This window comes from Metopolophium dirhodum, chromosome 3, assembly GCF_019925205.1.
Source record: "Metopolophium dirhodum isolate CAU chromosome 3, ASM1992520v1, whole genome shotgun sequence".
In the NCBI taxonomy this organism is placed as follows: Eukaryota; Metazoa; Arthropoda; class Insecta; order Hemiptera; family Aphididae; genus Metopolophium; species Metopolophium dirhodum.
In genome coordinates this window covers 41,486,343-41,502,883 of record NC_083562.1, presented here as the reverse complement: position 1 = coordinate 41,502,883, position 16,541 = coordinate 41,486,343, and the positions used below count along the sequence as shown (strand labels likewise).

General features: G+C 27.1%; 2 protein-coding genes across 4 annotated transcripts; both read left to right on the top strand.

The window, feature by feature from the left end:
* Positions 1 to 2,172: 2,172 nt before the first annotated feature.
* On the top strand, positions 2,173 to 6,193 carry LOC132941818 (GDP-D-glucose phosphorylase 1-like). 3 transcript variants are annotated; one of them, XM_061010005.1, is made up of 9 exons: positions 2,173 to 2,568; positions 3,348 to 3,495; positions 3,959 to 4,106; positions 4,171 to 4,273; positions 4,369 to 4,472; positions 4,565 to 4,716; positions 5,396 to 5,461; positions 5,864 to 5,983; positions 6,079 to 6,193. In XM_061010005.1, exons 1-8 carry the CDS (start codon positions 2,383 to 2,385, stop codon positions 5,980 to 5,982), a joined length of 1,026 nt encoding a protein of 341 aa, XP_060865988.1. In that variant the 5' UTR covers positions 2,173 to 2,382; the 3' UTR covers position 5,983; positions 6,079 to 6,193. The 3 variants fall into 3 exon arrangements, with proteins under 3 accessions (XP_060865988.1, XP_060865989.1, XP_060865987.1); XM_061010006.1 differs by having other exon boundaries at positions 6,089 to 6,172; XM_061010004.1 differs by lacking the exon at positions 6,079 to 6,193 and having other exon boundaries at positions 5,864 to 6,022.
* Positions 6,194 to 6,220: 27 nt separating this feature from the next.
* LOC132941817 (Bardet-Biedl syndrome 7 protein homolog) lies at positions 6,221 to 12,171 on the top strand. Its single transcript, XM_061010003.1, has 15 exons — positions 6,221 to 6,358; positions 6,421 to 6,544; positions 6,613 to 6,727; positions 6,920 to 7,049; positions 7,127 to 7,323; positions 7,406 to 7,583; positions 7,655 to 7,739; positions 7,807 to 7,915; positions 9,689 to 9,803; positions 9,889 to 10,044; positions 10,816 to 11,012; positions 11,226 to 11,396; positions 11,472 to 11,581; positions 11,647 to 11,877; positions 11,953 to 12,171. The coding sequence occupies exons 1-15, from the start codon at positions 6,251 to 6,253 to the stop codon at positions 12,087 to 12,089; spliced, it is 2,163 nt and encodes a 720-aa protein (XP_060865986.1). The 5' UTR covers positions 6,221 to 6,250; the 3' UTR covers positions 12,090 to 12,171.
* The last annotated feature ends 4,370 nt before the right edge of the window (positions 12,172 to 16,541 follow it).

Sequence of the window (16,541 nt, the reverse complement as noted above, 5' to 3'; positions counted from 1 at the left end):
TCACAGATCAAATTTTTTCGTAGAAAACTTCATTTTTTTTTAAACTTACGCGTGGTTACGATTTTAACAAGTCAAGAATGTTGGTGAAATATTCAGAATTTGTAGCTCAGACTTGTCAAACTACAACTACTAGTTAAGTCACCATTTCGCTTAGCTATTAATCATTATGTTATAGCTTATAAGTCTACACTCATCCTTTTTTCTATGCATAATGCATCCAGCTCTCCTTAATACATTCCTCCGTCCTCGCACGTTATTCTTACAGCAATAATTTTTTAAAGGATATCTATGAATTTAAAATATTGACGAAATCCCTTAACATTGTGTTTATTTGGTTGAAATATTATAATAGACTAACGAGTGACGACCGTTCCACTAAGAATCGTTTTCATCGTGGGTACCTATACCTAGCACTATATAGGTACAACGATTTATTATTGAATTCAAATTTAACACCTTTGTTTATCACGTCTTAATATGTTATTTATGGGAATAGCCGAATAGGAGTATAGGACGTGCTACGTGCAGTTATGATTTAAAAAGGTGGGTGAGTGGATGTCGCTCTGCTGTACAGTAGGTTACAAGTGAGTCACTGTAATGGATGGTATTAAATTTGAATTCAATGATATAATATCATTGTATAAGAAAAACGATTCTGAGCGAATACGGTCAGTCAGCCTATGATATTATTGTGAATAAAGTAATTTATATATAACCTATTTACGTGGAGCCTTGTTTTCAATTTTCAATCCTTAGCTATAAAAGTTGAACATTTTATACATTTTTAACTACAAAATAATTATTAAATTATAAATTTGATACATTTTGTCATAATTTGAACTTTAAATGCTTATAAAAAAAAATTGTACCCATGTATTTTTAATATTTTTCAACTGCTTTTGTAACAATATATCAGGAGCCTTGCTTTTAATTTTCACGCTTTTATACCCAACAAATAAAATTTTATTCATATTTATAGAAAAAAAAACTAAAAAAATTGAAAACTGACAATGTCCGTGAACAGCTCAAAAAGAGTCGGATTATTTTCAAAATTTTACGTGTATAGAAAATACTAGTACAAACATTCAGTGAAATTTTCAAGTATCTACAGTCATACGTTTTTTAATTACAACAAAATAAGAAAATCGTTACATGAGAAATCGAGTGAATATCAAATGTTGTAAAAATATGAATTTCAAACGCTCATAAAAATTTAATTTGAATTTCTTGTAGATATTTTTTTTTTGATAAAGGTAGACAAACTTATGAGTAATCTTATATTACATTTTCAAATCTTAGATTTAAAAAGAAAAATTGTTATGAATTCTCAACTCAAAATGATTTGCTAATTTTCATGATTTTTCCGTATTTTGTCAAAATTTGAACTTTAAATGCTTATAAATAAAAACTGTGACTAAGGATTTTTAATTTTTTTCATCTGCCTTTGAAACAATAACCTAGGAGCCTTCTATTAAATTTTCAAGCTTTTTTACTCAACAGATAAATTTATAGAAAAAAAAACTAAAAAAAATTGAAACTGAAAATGTCCCTAAACAGCTCAAAATAAGTCAAAATATCTGGAAAATGTTATGGTGTATAGAAAATGCTAATATAAACATTTTGTCAACATTTCATGTACCTACGCTCATTTGTTTTATAGTTGCACCAAAAACCAAAATCGATTTTCTCGAAAACAGATTTTGCGTAAAAATTCCAGTTTTCCATTAATTTTTCTTTTGTTTTTCACGTCGCGTTTGAAAACTACTGAGAAAATTTTACTTTTGACTCCCCAAAGTACCAACTAGATTCACTTTTCTATCAGAAAAGTTACTGTTGAAGAAAATCCAAGCACTTTTACTGTCCTAAAAGGTGATGACTGACACAAAAAAAAAAAAAAAAACACACATCATTGTAAAATCAATACATTCATCACTTCGCTCAGAATCTACAATTAAAATTGATAGGTACCTATTAAACATAGTACATGGACTTATTATAATTTGATTTAAGTTCCAAGAATATAACTATAAAATCTAGGAATACCTACCTAATGAATTTATTTATTTCGAAAACAGTAAATTAATACATAATATCAACAGCTGCTTTTTTAATATCACATTGAATGTTTATTGATAATAGTCAAACGCATGCTTTAATAGTGATAACACTTTTTAAGCTAAGGCTGACTGAGTTTTGAACTTTCCTTGGGAATTTTTTTTTAATGCTACTTATTTAATAATAATTATAGTATCATATAAGAAACATAAAATAAATAGGTATTAAATATATTAGTTAGTACTTATTTAAATCACTGACGTCAAATTTTAAATTTTATAAACTCAAATCTATCTGGACACCTGGTAAAAATCTATTGGTCAAGAAATGTTTTATTACGATGACAACGATTTAATATTCACAACATCATGGAAATCATTGTCTGTTAATTCAAAATTTGATGAATCTTTAAAAAGTCTATGGAGAGAAAAGGAAGATGAAGGGCTATTTAGGTACAAATATAAAGAAGAAAATGTAATCATGTTGCCTGGAAAGTATGGGTTTCTCGCAGTTGTAAGTTTATTAGATTATCTATATTATCTATCCTGGGATTGGCAACTATTTTTTTTTATTGGAGTCTGAATGACTAAATAATAAAATAAATAAGGTCTAGAAAAATGCATTTTGTTATAATAGGTAGTAGGTAACTAATGCTTTTTTTTTGTATCCAAATCATAAAACTGAACTATTAAATTTGTTCCATATATGTATCAACAAGGTTTACTGTGAATAACGTCAATTGGCGTCATGTAGATACCTTGTTATTAAATGCATTAAAATTTGGCCAACGTTACAATAATTAATCTATTTGCTTATGTTAGCGTCTTCTATAAGTATTATTTCATGAGTACATGAAAGTTGTACATTTATATTTTAATTTTTCAATTTTTAAGAATTTTTTTCAAATCTTTATTTTTCCAGTATTGACAAGTATATCTACTTAAATATGATTTGTAAGCTACAGCAAACTTGTTGATAAAGTTACTATAGGTATTGAATTGTCAACGGTGTTGACTGTTGCAGGCATGTTATTTCAAATGAATAATAACTACCAGAGTACCATAAATTAATTAAAATATACAATTATTTTTCACTATTAATTTATATGAAAATAATTTTAAATTAAAATATAGAAATTGACTGTCCAGTTTTCTACCTTTCTCACTCCAGTTTTGGACTGTAGTCCATTTGCCACCCTTTGCTCTATACTATAAATATAAATTGTAATTTCACCTACTTATTAATAACTAAGTTCTAATAAATTATTATTTCATTAAATATTGTTATTATAGTTGAACGTCGATAGAGGTACCAAACGTCGTAAACCAAATATATTTGCTAGTGTGTTAGAACCGTTTAACGATGATTTGTTCAATTTTACAAAAGTTAATGCTGGAGAATATTTATTCAAATTTAGTTATGGATCAAGTATTTCTTCTAGTAAGTTTAACTGCTTATTTTAAATATATCATCAATCAGTTTACTAATAGCGAATAATTATTTCAATCATTAGAAAATAAATTTAAAAAAAGTACCTAGATTACTAGATTAATAAAAGGCTTTAGCTAAAAATGTTTTATACTTTTAACATTTTTTAACATTTTCCTATATCTATTCAAGACTTTGAAATGTGATAGGTCATTGATTAAATATACAATTGTATATTTAATAAATGGTTAGGTACTATTATTGTTATTACCTATTTTATAAATATCATATAGAATCATCAATGCATTTTAAATCATGGGATACTTATTTCAAGTAAAGATATAGAATTTTATATAAAAGATCCTTTTGTTTTTAACTAAATAGGTAAATAATAATAATAAAAAAAATATTATGAATGCAAAAGTACTTTAAGAATGGTTAATTAATAATTATAAATATTGTATGATTTATTTAGATACAGATGATGCCTTGGCAATCAATACAAGTCCTTTAGGAGACTTTCATTCTTTAATTTTACCAAAAATCAATAGTAAACTACCGCAAGTTATAGATGAATACAGTTTGATTATTGCAATTCAATTGTTACTCCTAAGTGAATCTCCGTAAGTTGCCATTATTATCTTATAACAATTGTATTAAACTATAATATACCTTTAACATTTATAGGGCAATACGCGTTGGTTTCAATAGTTTATGTGCTTTTGCTTCAGTGAACCATCTTCATTTACACTTGTATTATTTACAATATAAAATGTACCTTGAGTATTGTGTAAGTTAAAAAAAATCTTATATAAATATTAAATATGTACCTAAATAATAATATATATTATACATAATATTATGTAATTGCTTAATATTTCTCAGGATATAGAACAATTTAGTGGTCCTTGTCATAAGATTATAGATTATCCTTCCAAAGGATTTGTATTTGTACTGAAAAGCAGCGACTTGTTGTCCAATTTTGTCAAGTAAATTCAATATTTGAAGTGTAGTGCTTGTATTAAAATTAATTAATAAATTATAATTTGTAATAAATAATAACATTATTTATGTATTTTAGGACAGTTTATATCATGATTAATTACCTCCAACAAAAAAATATTCCTCATAATATTTTTATTACTCGAGCACTAGTTAAAGATTTAAATGTCAACGATTTTAATAATTCAAGGAATTGTGTAAGAGTTTTTATTTGGGCAAGAATTTCATCAGGTAAATTGTATATACATAAGGCACTCATTTGTATGTTTTACTTATTATCTACAAGTTTAAATAATAATTATCTTGAACTGATAAATTATAATACTTGTCATACAATTTATTAAATATTTTTAATTATTTTTAATCCTTGAGTTAGGATTCAATGATTAAGAAAATACTTTTTTTAAATTTTAACTAAGGTATGTTTCTCATACTTCTATCAATTCTATCCTTCTAAATATATATATATATAAATTTATAAATAATATTATTATATTAGTATGTGCCATATTTAATACTTAATAGAAATATAAGCAACTTGTTTAATTGTTAAAGAATTATCATTTATTTTTTAGTTATTTTTTTTTTAAGATGTTTCAACATGATTTTAAATGTTATTACAAGTTTGGAAATTGGTATACATACAATGCCATAAATTAAATTTTGACGCCCCTAAAATAGTTTAACTCATAATAAATATAGGTCACTTTTTTTCGCCCTTAGTAAAGTGCTGCTCCAGGTCGGTGCCTAGTTTGCCTATACCTTAAGCTGGCCCTGTGTACATATTTATAATATTAAATAATTAACAATTTGAAAATTTAAATTTTTTTAAACCTAGTATTTTCATATGAATACTTTTTGAGTTATTTTATTTATTTAAAATAGTAAAATGTAAATATATATTTTCTAGGAGATAAACGTATGGATAAGTTTTCTCCGGCGACTTGTGAATTGTTCGGCCACTTAGTATTTAAAGGTAATATAAAACATATTAATTATAAGTTTAGTACTTGTTTATTTACTGTTATATCTAAACTGTTAAAATATATTTGACTCTTATATCATAACTATAGCCCATAGAGTTAGATACAACTTAATCATAGAACTAAAAAGTTATGTTATAAGAAATCATTTATATTTTTAACATTTTTTATGGAGACTCCTGTTATAATCAACATTAATAAATGTTATGGAACTAGTTGATAATGGTATTACTACTATTATTACTCCGTATCAAAATTAACCTATTGATCATTGATAAATGGTTTCAGCTGAAAACCTCTTCCGGAAAACATTTACTATAATATTATTAGAATTACAAGAATCTAAAGGTTGATCTAATGCTATCAGTCATAATATAAGTTATATTTTGTTTCAGATAAATCTGAGTTTTCAGAAGTCACAGAAAGCAGTGTGGCCAAAATTCTTACAGATGTTACAGAATCTTCATTTTTATTAATTGAAAATGACATAAAAAATTTGTACTTAACAATATGAAGTAAGTTAAAAATTTAAAAATAAATGTTTTGTTGAAGTACCAATTTGTTTTACATTTTTGTTAAAATCATGTTTATTATAATACTTGTACAACAGTTGTTCACAGTAAAATAAGGGATACATTTTCCCTTCTTACCATGTATGTTTACAATTTTATACCCATGGCAACCACTTAATGTAGTCATAACTTGCATTATCATTTATCAGTAAACTAATCTTCTAAAAATGTTTTCAAAGTATAATGCTATAATATTATAATACATCAAACATGGAGCTTTATAGAGTAGATTACACATTGTTAGGCATGGTTTCTTCTAATTGCATGAAGGTTTTGCCGATTTCTCAAAGTGATGAAGCTGAAAAGAAGACACAAAAAGTAACATGCTATCAAAACAAAATATAATTTATTTTTACCATTCATTTTTACATTAAACGTAGATTATTGTTGGCGATCAAGAAGGAATTGTACAAATGTTTCAAATTCGAAAAGGGAAAATTAACATGTTATTCAAAACACTACCTTTAGAAAAAATAACTGAAGTTTGTTTAGGAGGAGCTCTTGGTATCTAATCAATTTATTAGTCTTATTGATTTTCATGTTTATTAATCAAGGTATTAATACCTTAAAAGGTACTGTTCAAGATAAAATATTTTTGTCGATGGGTACATCTGTTCGTGGCTATACTAAAAAGGGTCGAATGTTTCTTAGTTTTGATACTGGATTATTGGAATCGATTAAATGCATGTGAGTGGATTTAAAAAAAATTTTTGTATAATTTGTTTACTGTGATCAAATTAATTGTAAGTAAATGGTTATAATATTAATTGTATTATGAATTATACTCCATAAAATATATTTGTTGGTACTTTTCAAATTAATCATCACCAGCATTAATAACTGTAATGAATTTAATATTTGTAAAAATATTTTTGTCAGGTATGTGACTGGAAATGAACTTTTGGTATCGGGAAAACATATATTTAGTCACTTTAATGATTGCAAAGACATTAGCACTTATTTATGCCCAGAATTAATTAATAGCATTATAACATTAGATGTAATAAAGGTATATAAAACTAAAACTATCATTATTACTTTTTTAAATTGATTGTTGTCTAAGTAGGTGTATACATATTTATTTAGATGCAAGGTATAATGCCTATTCTAGCATGTGCAGATTTATGTATTAGAATACTTGAAGGTTCAACTGTAAAAGAAACATTTTATTTATCATCAGAGCCAATTAGTTTGCATTTAATGAAAAACAATGGAGGTTCATATGGAAATGAAGTATTAGTGGGACTGCAAAGTGGTCATATTGTACTTCTTAAAATAGAAAAGTATATTTTAATTTTAAATACTGTAATATTATTATATTATAATAGTTCTAAACCTTGAATTAATTTATAATTTACATATTAGAAATGCTTCTACTAGTATTCTTTGGGAACTGGTAACTCAATCAAAACAAGGAGCCATAACATGTATTGACTGTTACGAATTTAATGGAGAGGATCATCTTTTAATCGGTCGCCAAAGTGGTTCAGTTGAGGTTTATTCATTAGAATCACATTCTGTGCCTATTGAAAAATATAAATATGTAATTTTAATAGATTTTATAACTTTAGGCCACTGACAATGTGTTATTTATAAATGTTAATATTATTTTAGAGTTGTTCAGAGAGTATAACTTCAATACAAGGTGGAGCTATAAGAAGTTTTGGTATTCCAGAAATTGTTGTTACAACTTTTACAGGTTAAGTTAAATTAACTACCCAATATATTATTTTACTCAAATAATGATTATTGTATACATTTTGTAGGTTGGCTTTTTGGATTAACTTTTGTTGATCAACATATTGATAAAGAAATTGTATTGGATTCATCAAATATAATTTTGAATGATGAAAAACAAAAAATATTAGATATAAGGTAAACATATTATGTTCTAGTATCTTACAACATTGTACTTTAGTATTAAATACACATCATTTATAGTTTAGTTATAAGTACTATTCAGTGTCGTCCTGGCACACCTAAGGTCCATGGATCAGTTTTTTAAGGGGCTCAATAATAAAATAAATAAATAATTGACATGCCATTTTGTTGAAAAAATGCATTTTAATAAAATACTTTAAATTTTTACCAATATGGATTATAATATGAAATGTATATTTTAAACATCAATCAACTGTTGTATTATTCCAACCAAACAATAATCGACAACACCCAACTACAGCAGTCTGATGTTAAATCATAGCTGAGTATTAGCTGTTGGAAATATTTTTATAAACAACTATGGCCGATGGGTTGCGAGAAAAACATTATTTATAAATAATAACTTTATGTCATAATATACAGGATGATCTTATAAACATTCTCACCCCCATTTTGTCCTTTAATAATACATTTATTCAATTTCTGATTTTTAGTATTTTTAAGTATACCTAAAGACCATACTTCAAATTCCTGATATGTTTTGTACTACTTAAGGAATGTGCCGTGGCGATATAGACTTCTATTTTTCAAATGAAAACCTCCCTTATTTAGCGGGTGATGTTGTTACATTTTTCATGTATCTAAATCAAAATTCTAATAAGTAGTTTCTAAGGATAATAATCCTTAAATATGGTTTTACAAAAATATAATCTTTATGTATTAGGTATATGTAGTATTCAGTATACTTGGATCATGTTTACAAATTATTTGTATTGATAAATCAATAGTAATCACTAATTACTAACATTATGTCATTATTTAAACCCCAAATCTACTTAACTCATTTACCATTACCATTGACTTATTATCCTTAGTACACAAAGTTATATAACTCAAAAATAACTCGAATGAATTTTGATTTAGATACAATCTAAATTCTCAAAAAAAAAAAAATATATCTGCTGAATAATTAAAAGTGAAAAAGGGGGTTCCTATTGGAAAAACAGAAGTTGTCCTATTGTTACAGAATCATCCTTAAGTGGCACAAAAAATCTTAGTGTATTTAAAAATTCCAAAAATCAAAATTTGAATATAATATGTATAATTTAACCATAAAAATAGAATTAGCATTGAGCATGCTTATAAAATCAACTTGTATAATATTAATGCAACGCCTAACTCAGGGAATCATTTGTTTAATAATAAACTATGAAACTTTTGAAACATTTTGAAATTTTAAACAATAAATAATACTTATTAATTACATAGAAACAAAATTATAATTCTATTATATTATTATAACTTTGAAGACAAATCCATAAGCTATAAGCATAATATTATTTAAATAAACTTTCAAAAGTAAATATCATATATCTATATTTTATATATATAAAGGTTAACACTTATAGTGTTGTACATCATAAATATTTTTGTATGCAATGTTTGCATAATCACTGAATTTAACAGTGGGGGCCTCATCCAAACCTATTGTTTTTAATAATAGAGATAAACCTAACTTAACCTGCAATACCACAATTATGTTTTAATATAAAAATTAACATAACATTGGGGCCTCGGCTGGATTCGCAACATAGAGTAATAGTGACTCTATGGTTCGCAGCCCGCCAACATTGGTACTATTATTAATGCTTGTACATTTATTAGAATTTAGTATTTTAATTTGTTATTCTTATAATGTTGACCATTTAAACTGGAATTAATATTTAGTTATTATTTAATTTGAATATAATTAAGAATGTTTTGTAGAACTGAAGTAAGTGATCTGGAAAGACAAGTTGCTATAGAAAGAAACAAATATTTGGAGTTCACCCAAAAAAGTTCAAGACCTTCTGTTTTACCTTATTTAGCTATTAAGAATTCTGTGAGAATAATATATAATTTTTAAAAATAAGTTAAGTTAATATAGTAGTTATATAAATGAAAAATGTTTCACTTTTTTTTCACAGATGTTTTTGGATTCAGAAAACTTAATTTATCATTTAATCATTGAACTTGAAGCCACTATTGATAATGTTTTATTGCAATGCAATTGTTTAATTAATTTGATTGATGTTGAAAACAATAATAATGCTGTAGTAAGCAAGAGTAAATGTAAAGAAGAGGTATAGTAGCTTATATTATTTATTTAATGATGTTACCCCACATAAAAACATTTTCTTCAACCAACCTTAACTCCCACGATAATCTAATGGCCATAATTTCCAAAGCTCAAAGAACAAAAAAGTTTTCATACTGATAGATCAATGAATATGTTTATTGTTTATCAAATATTCAAATGTCCAAATATTTTGATTTTGACTTGCAATAAACTATGTATTCAATTACAATTGAGTGATTTTTAATTTTTTTATACGTACTAAATAAAAAAAAAAACCGTTTCATTTTGCTATTGCAGCCTTCATTGGCTTCATTACCTATTTAATTAAAAAAATGTGTAATTATAGATTTTCAACAAATTTAATAAGTTTTTAATAATAATTTTAATGTGCCCTTGAAGTTGATTGCCTACTATCTATCAGGGCCAGGTGTTGACACTGTATAGAGTTGAGGCTAAGCCTCACATTTTATTAATGAAACACCTCATTAGTAAATTGTAATATGTTACTATGGATATTTATTTTTTCCATGATAAAATATTATGTGCAAAATATCATATATGTAATTTATACGTGTACACTGTATTTTCCAATCAAAATTAAAAACTAAATTAAACATTAAAAAATGTTAACTAAATATAATATGATAAAATGATAATTAATGAATACTAAAATGTTAAACTTTTTTATTTAACCTGACTAGTTTATTTTGTCAAAAATAAATATAGTTATTACTTATTATTATATTTTATATTTATATAAAATTTATTTTTTCAGGATAATAATAAATTATTGATTACGTACAGATGTCAGTTAAACACTACAAAATTAGAATTAAAAATGTGGTCACATGAGGGTGATCATGGAATTTTAACTCTTTATATTACACCTTTACTACAACCTAAATGTTGTCAAGTTTGTAAATTTCCTATTAAGCCACTTTTATATCATCAAAGAACTAAAAAAAATATAGTGTAAGTTGTATTATAAGTATTAGTCATTAGGTACCCATATTTTTAATAAGAACATTTTGAATTTTAAACACTTCTTTTGTAAGGAGGTACGCTTTTAAGATTATAATTATTAATGTTGTTAAGTTAAATGTTAAAAAAAAGTGATAAAATATGATTGGTATAATACTGATACCATTAAAATTTTAAATACTTACATAAAAAAATTCTTTTTAGCTATCAGCCTCAGAGTTTTATGACATTGTCTGGTGGGTTTAGTCTTTCTGAAGCTCATTTGTGGATTTCAAACTGCTTGCCAGGGTTCCCCGAGAAACCAGCTTCTCAAGAAAACTTGGAGTATTCTTTTGAATCGATAATATTAGATACAGTTTTATTATGTGCTTATAGGTAGTTTATTTAATCATGTTTGGGTGCCATTAACCTAGATTAAAATATAATCTTACTCTTATGTCATTATTTTAGTCGGGGATCAATAAACATAAAGACTGACAATATTACTGCGATTTCAATCCTCAAGGACAACTTCAGTAGAGATGCTACTAGGAAAAATATTAAATTGGACATGACTTATGGTTTGTATATTGGATTGCCTGACATAATTTATAGTTCATTGAAAACATATGTTTATTGTATACAGAAATATCAGAAGGTAGTTTAATATTGATGATTGATGCAATTGTTTCTAAATTGAAAACTGACATAAAAAATGTCAAAACATTGAAGCTTATTAATGCTATAAAACAACTATCAGTCAATCCTAATACAAATGGAGAATCACTTACAAAAGAGTATTTATTCATGATTTCAAATGAAGATAAATTGAAACAAGAAGTATTTCAGAGACCATCACGCATGCAGCGTTTACAAGGTGTGATAATTAAATTAGTTTTTAAATTAAAATTTTTTTAGTATCTATTATTTATTTTAATTTTTACTGAATTAGCTATTATGTTGGCATTATTTGATGATTGGCACAAATTGAAAGGGTTAAATGTGAAGCCTAACTCACGAGAGGATTTACAAGAAGCTCTACAGACAAGCAATACACTGGACTCATTAATCAGCATGTTTGAACTTTAAATGTTATCTAAGTAATTTAATAAAGTACCTATTACATAAATTCTATATTATACATACATTTCTGTATATATAAAAGAAGATATCTGATTTTGTTGACAATTTGTTTATGTATCTACCTAAAGATATACGATAGACATATCTCATATCTGTATTCTTACATAGTAAGTATAGGTAGATTGTAAAAAATGCATGTTAGTAGACTACATGCGCTACAGCACAGTTTTATTGTACAGAAATATAGGCAAATGCTGATTATTAGGACATAAGTCTACCTACTTTAGGGATTGGAAGTTATGATTTTCTGACTTTGTCCAACACACGTGGAACATAGGAATTTAGACTAGTTTTCAATCCAACGTACCGATTGATCTTGTAAACCAATAAGAATTCTAAAAACCAATTTAAATTGGTCATCAAGTCTACTTGAGATCGACTTTCCAAGATGTTTAATGTTTTGATTATAACTTCTCCAAAAATTTAAATACTCCATTTCCTTTATTAGAAAGAATTGTTTAGGATTTCGTTGGATATATATTTAACACGCACTAGTGCACTATAAATAATCTATACATATATATATATGTTTGTGTGTGTGTTTCCTTTAAGCATTCCTAAACCGTTCATCCGATTGCTATGAAATTTGGTACAGGGATAGAATAGACCTCTGGGAAGAAGATATGCTAATTTAAAAGGGTAAATTAGAGTTCCAACCCGGGGAGGTACTCAAACAGGGATTTTTAGATTTTCGAGGAAATGTTTGTTTGTAAATGGTTGCTATTGGTTTTAATAATTATTATTTTTTATTTATCAACGCATAATATGACGTTTTCAGCTTATCAGTAATACAGGTAAAAATAATAATTACAAAATAGAATAGTGAGTAAATGAATAAATAAAACACTTAACATCCATACAATAGTCATAATAATTAAAAAATAAATCAGTAAAAGTAGTGATAATAATAATAACAACATTAACAGCGGTAATTATGGTAAGTGGATATCAACTATCAAGTAAGGGATTATCACAGACGTATATACCTAGTGAGTCAGTGTTCGTCGCACCATTTAGCGGCTGCAGGGCTGCCCTCGTGCAACTTGACCAACCCTTCAAAGTTCATGTTAGGACATGACTGGACTATGTGGTGGATAGACTGTATGTCTCCGCATTCGCATAGTGGAGAGTGGAGAATAATTAATATATATAATATTATTAAATTATACACTTGAGTACAAGCCACTCGGGGTCCGAGATCTACTCATATAGTAAGATGGATACCTACTCTATGGATTTACTGCAGGTAGATCGCCCACCTATAAATATACTGCTGCCAATCTCGCTGACAACGCCAGTCGGGATGGATATAAATTAAAATACAATATCATTTACACTTAAAAAGATATTGCTTCCACAGCGTGTTACACCCAAAAGAGTTGAACAATCAGAATTTTTTTCCGCGTAATAATTCAGACCAAATGAAAATCAAGTAACGAACACAATATTTAATGATGCTAATTTATCTACCTCATAAAGTATTAATACAATTATTATGAAATCAATATATTAATTATTAATTATTAGATTTAGTCGGTGGGCTGCGATTCAAGATCGTATATAATAGGGTGCTATAATAATATTATGTACTATTTAGTATTTGTGTATGCACCTACTTACCTATTACAATACATTAATACCTAGTTCTACTGTTCTAGTATTAAACGGTTATAACACTTATAACCTATTAGTACCGAAGACCTAATAAGTGAATTTATACTTATTCAAATGTTGTTTTTAATAACACCATACCTAATTATACTTTGCGTTTATAGTATTCGCATAATCCGTTAAGTACCTACTATAGGTTGTAACTTGTGAAGACAGGTATAGGTAGTTCATTATTACAGAGGTTAGGTTAGGTTGTTATCATACTCTAGTTTTGAAAAGCACCATAGGTGGAAATCCTTAAACATTTCAGTGGGGGCCTACATTATTAACATAAATGTGAGTGGACGGGATTTGATCCCACACAGCTAAAAAGTAGTGGTATTGACGGACTTTTGGAGGGGCTAAGCCCCCCCCCCCAGATCTCCGACTATTAAAATCACATTCAGTATTCTTGAGAGGTTGAAAGCAGCATATTTATTTCATGATTTAGACCTAAATGCCTATACAAATTACACTTACTTCTAGTACAGGTACTAGAATTTTAATTCAGTAAATAGGTTTGACTTGATTGACATAATTTCTATAGATTATTTTGGTATGTTCGTTGTTCATTAGGCCAATGGCGATTGGGTTCAAATTAAGTTTTACTAGGTGTCTAGGTATACCTACCGATAATATCTTCCAGGAAGATGAGAACGTTAGCACATTCCGCCCATTTCCGTATCTAATAGGTGGTAGGTTGGTACCATACTTTTTTTATCTTTTTCTGTGGATACATTTGCAATTGCTTGAAACATTAAAGTATTAGATGAAATATCAACAAGTGCAGTTTTAATCGGATTCCACTTTGACTTATGATTTATTAATGCGACAAATTTGATATGGAATAATATATAGCTATAATGCCTAATAGCATTGGTTAGTATTTATAATCAATGCTAATATAGTGAGATGATTGTCCAATAACTCGAATTTGTATCAGAGTAGGTATTTTTTAATCTGATATCCATAATTTTTAGCCAATTAGTCGTTCTGATAATTTAGGTAGAAATAGGTTTTTTTTGTTATAGTTATTATAAAAGTATCCATAAATAACTGTTTTTGGACCATGCGTGTGTTTACTGCAATGTAAACTTTTAACCAGGTACATGTTGTAGTCTACAAATACGCATTTTTATTTTTTAATCCATTGAGCGAACTCGTGAGTGTATACATAGTATATATTTACTACTTGTCTATACTTACATATAATTATATGTAAATAAGTCGGGAGCGAGTCGTGTGTCTTATTAAATATAATATTATACATTACGTACCTACATATAGGCATTGGGCATGATTTGATTTAGGCTAGTTATTCTGGTTCCTGTTTCTGTGGACTACTGGTCCTTAAGAAAATAAAATAATCCATAATTCAAATTGAACATTGACAATTGTGCGCCTAGTCCTCACTCCCACTGACTTGAAATTTGAAACTAGAACTGCCCGTCGTAGGCTTACATATATATATATATTATATGTATCATATTATACGACTGTACCCATATACGTCTTATATAATACCTAAACTTATAATCTGACACGTCACGCGTGTGATAAAGCCGCGAGCCGCAGTGTGTAAGCACAAAAATACAGGTAGGTACCTACCTAATCTTGTTAGACTACTAATATGTTCTAATATGTTTATATATTATACACTATACAGCATCTTGATTTATGCCGAAAACATTTAAGTAGATGCCTACACACAATAGCCAATACCTAGCTGTGTATCAACATAATATTATATATTACACAATATATTTATATAGGTATCTGGGTACTTTTAACCGATTATCTTAATATCAATATATCATATCATTGTGGGAGTACATACATATATAGGTATATAAAGTGTATTGATACCTATTTTTTTATTAATCATATGGTAATTCTAACCTATTTAATACATATTATTATAAGCGGATAAACAAATCCTTGATATGGTGCTGTGCATTGTTTTCTGACAATCATTTTTAAACTGGTGTAAATATAGTTGCCTATATCGTGATAAAACGATGGCATTTGTTTTTCCATTGCTGTAATAATTTGATTTCACACCAATTAGTTTAACATTTAACAATATTTTAGCCTACAGATAAACACGAAGTTGTACTACCAATACTAATACTGCTGATTTTAGAAATTAAAACTAATAATAGAAATATTAGGTATAATATATTATATAGATATAGAATGAGACCGAATATGTAAATTTGAAGAATTTAATGTATTACCTACCTACTAAAGAGGATATATTATTGTCTAAAGAAATTATTGGTAGTTAAAACAGAAATGATAGATATGCAGGATAATATAGAGTACTTATACAGTTATACTTATTCTAAATCCTAATATTGCATAAATAATAAGAATATAAAAAATAATTTTGCCACTGAGCGCGCTCATACCCATACGCCGCCGATGGTTAAACTTTTTTAACGATTGGTTAAAGATTTTGCCTCTGAGCGTTTATTATTACTACCTACTACTATCTCCAATCTCAGAATAAAAAGTTTAAGATAAAGTGCAACTGCACTGCTCGGTAACCATCACCGTCTTAAAATAAAAAAAGATGACATTTATTAACATAATAATATTGCTTTAAACTCATATTTGAGTGTACACAATACACATGATACACACTGATTGATGTAAACAGTCAATTAGGTATTTTTAGAAATATTTCTGCTGTATACAACGAATAGCTTGCCCCCTCTTTTCAGATATGTTTAGAGTTTTACCTGT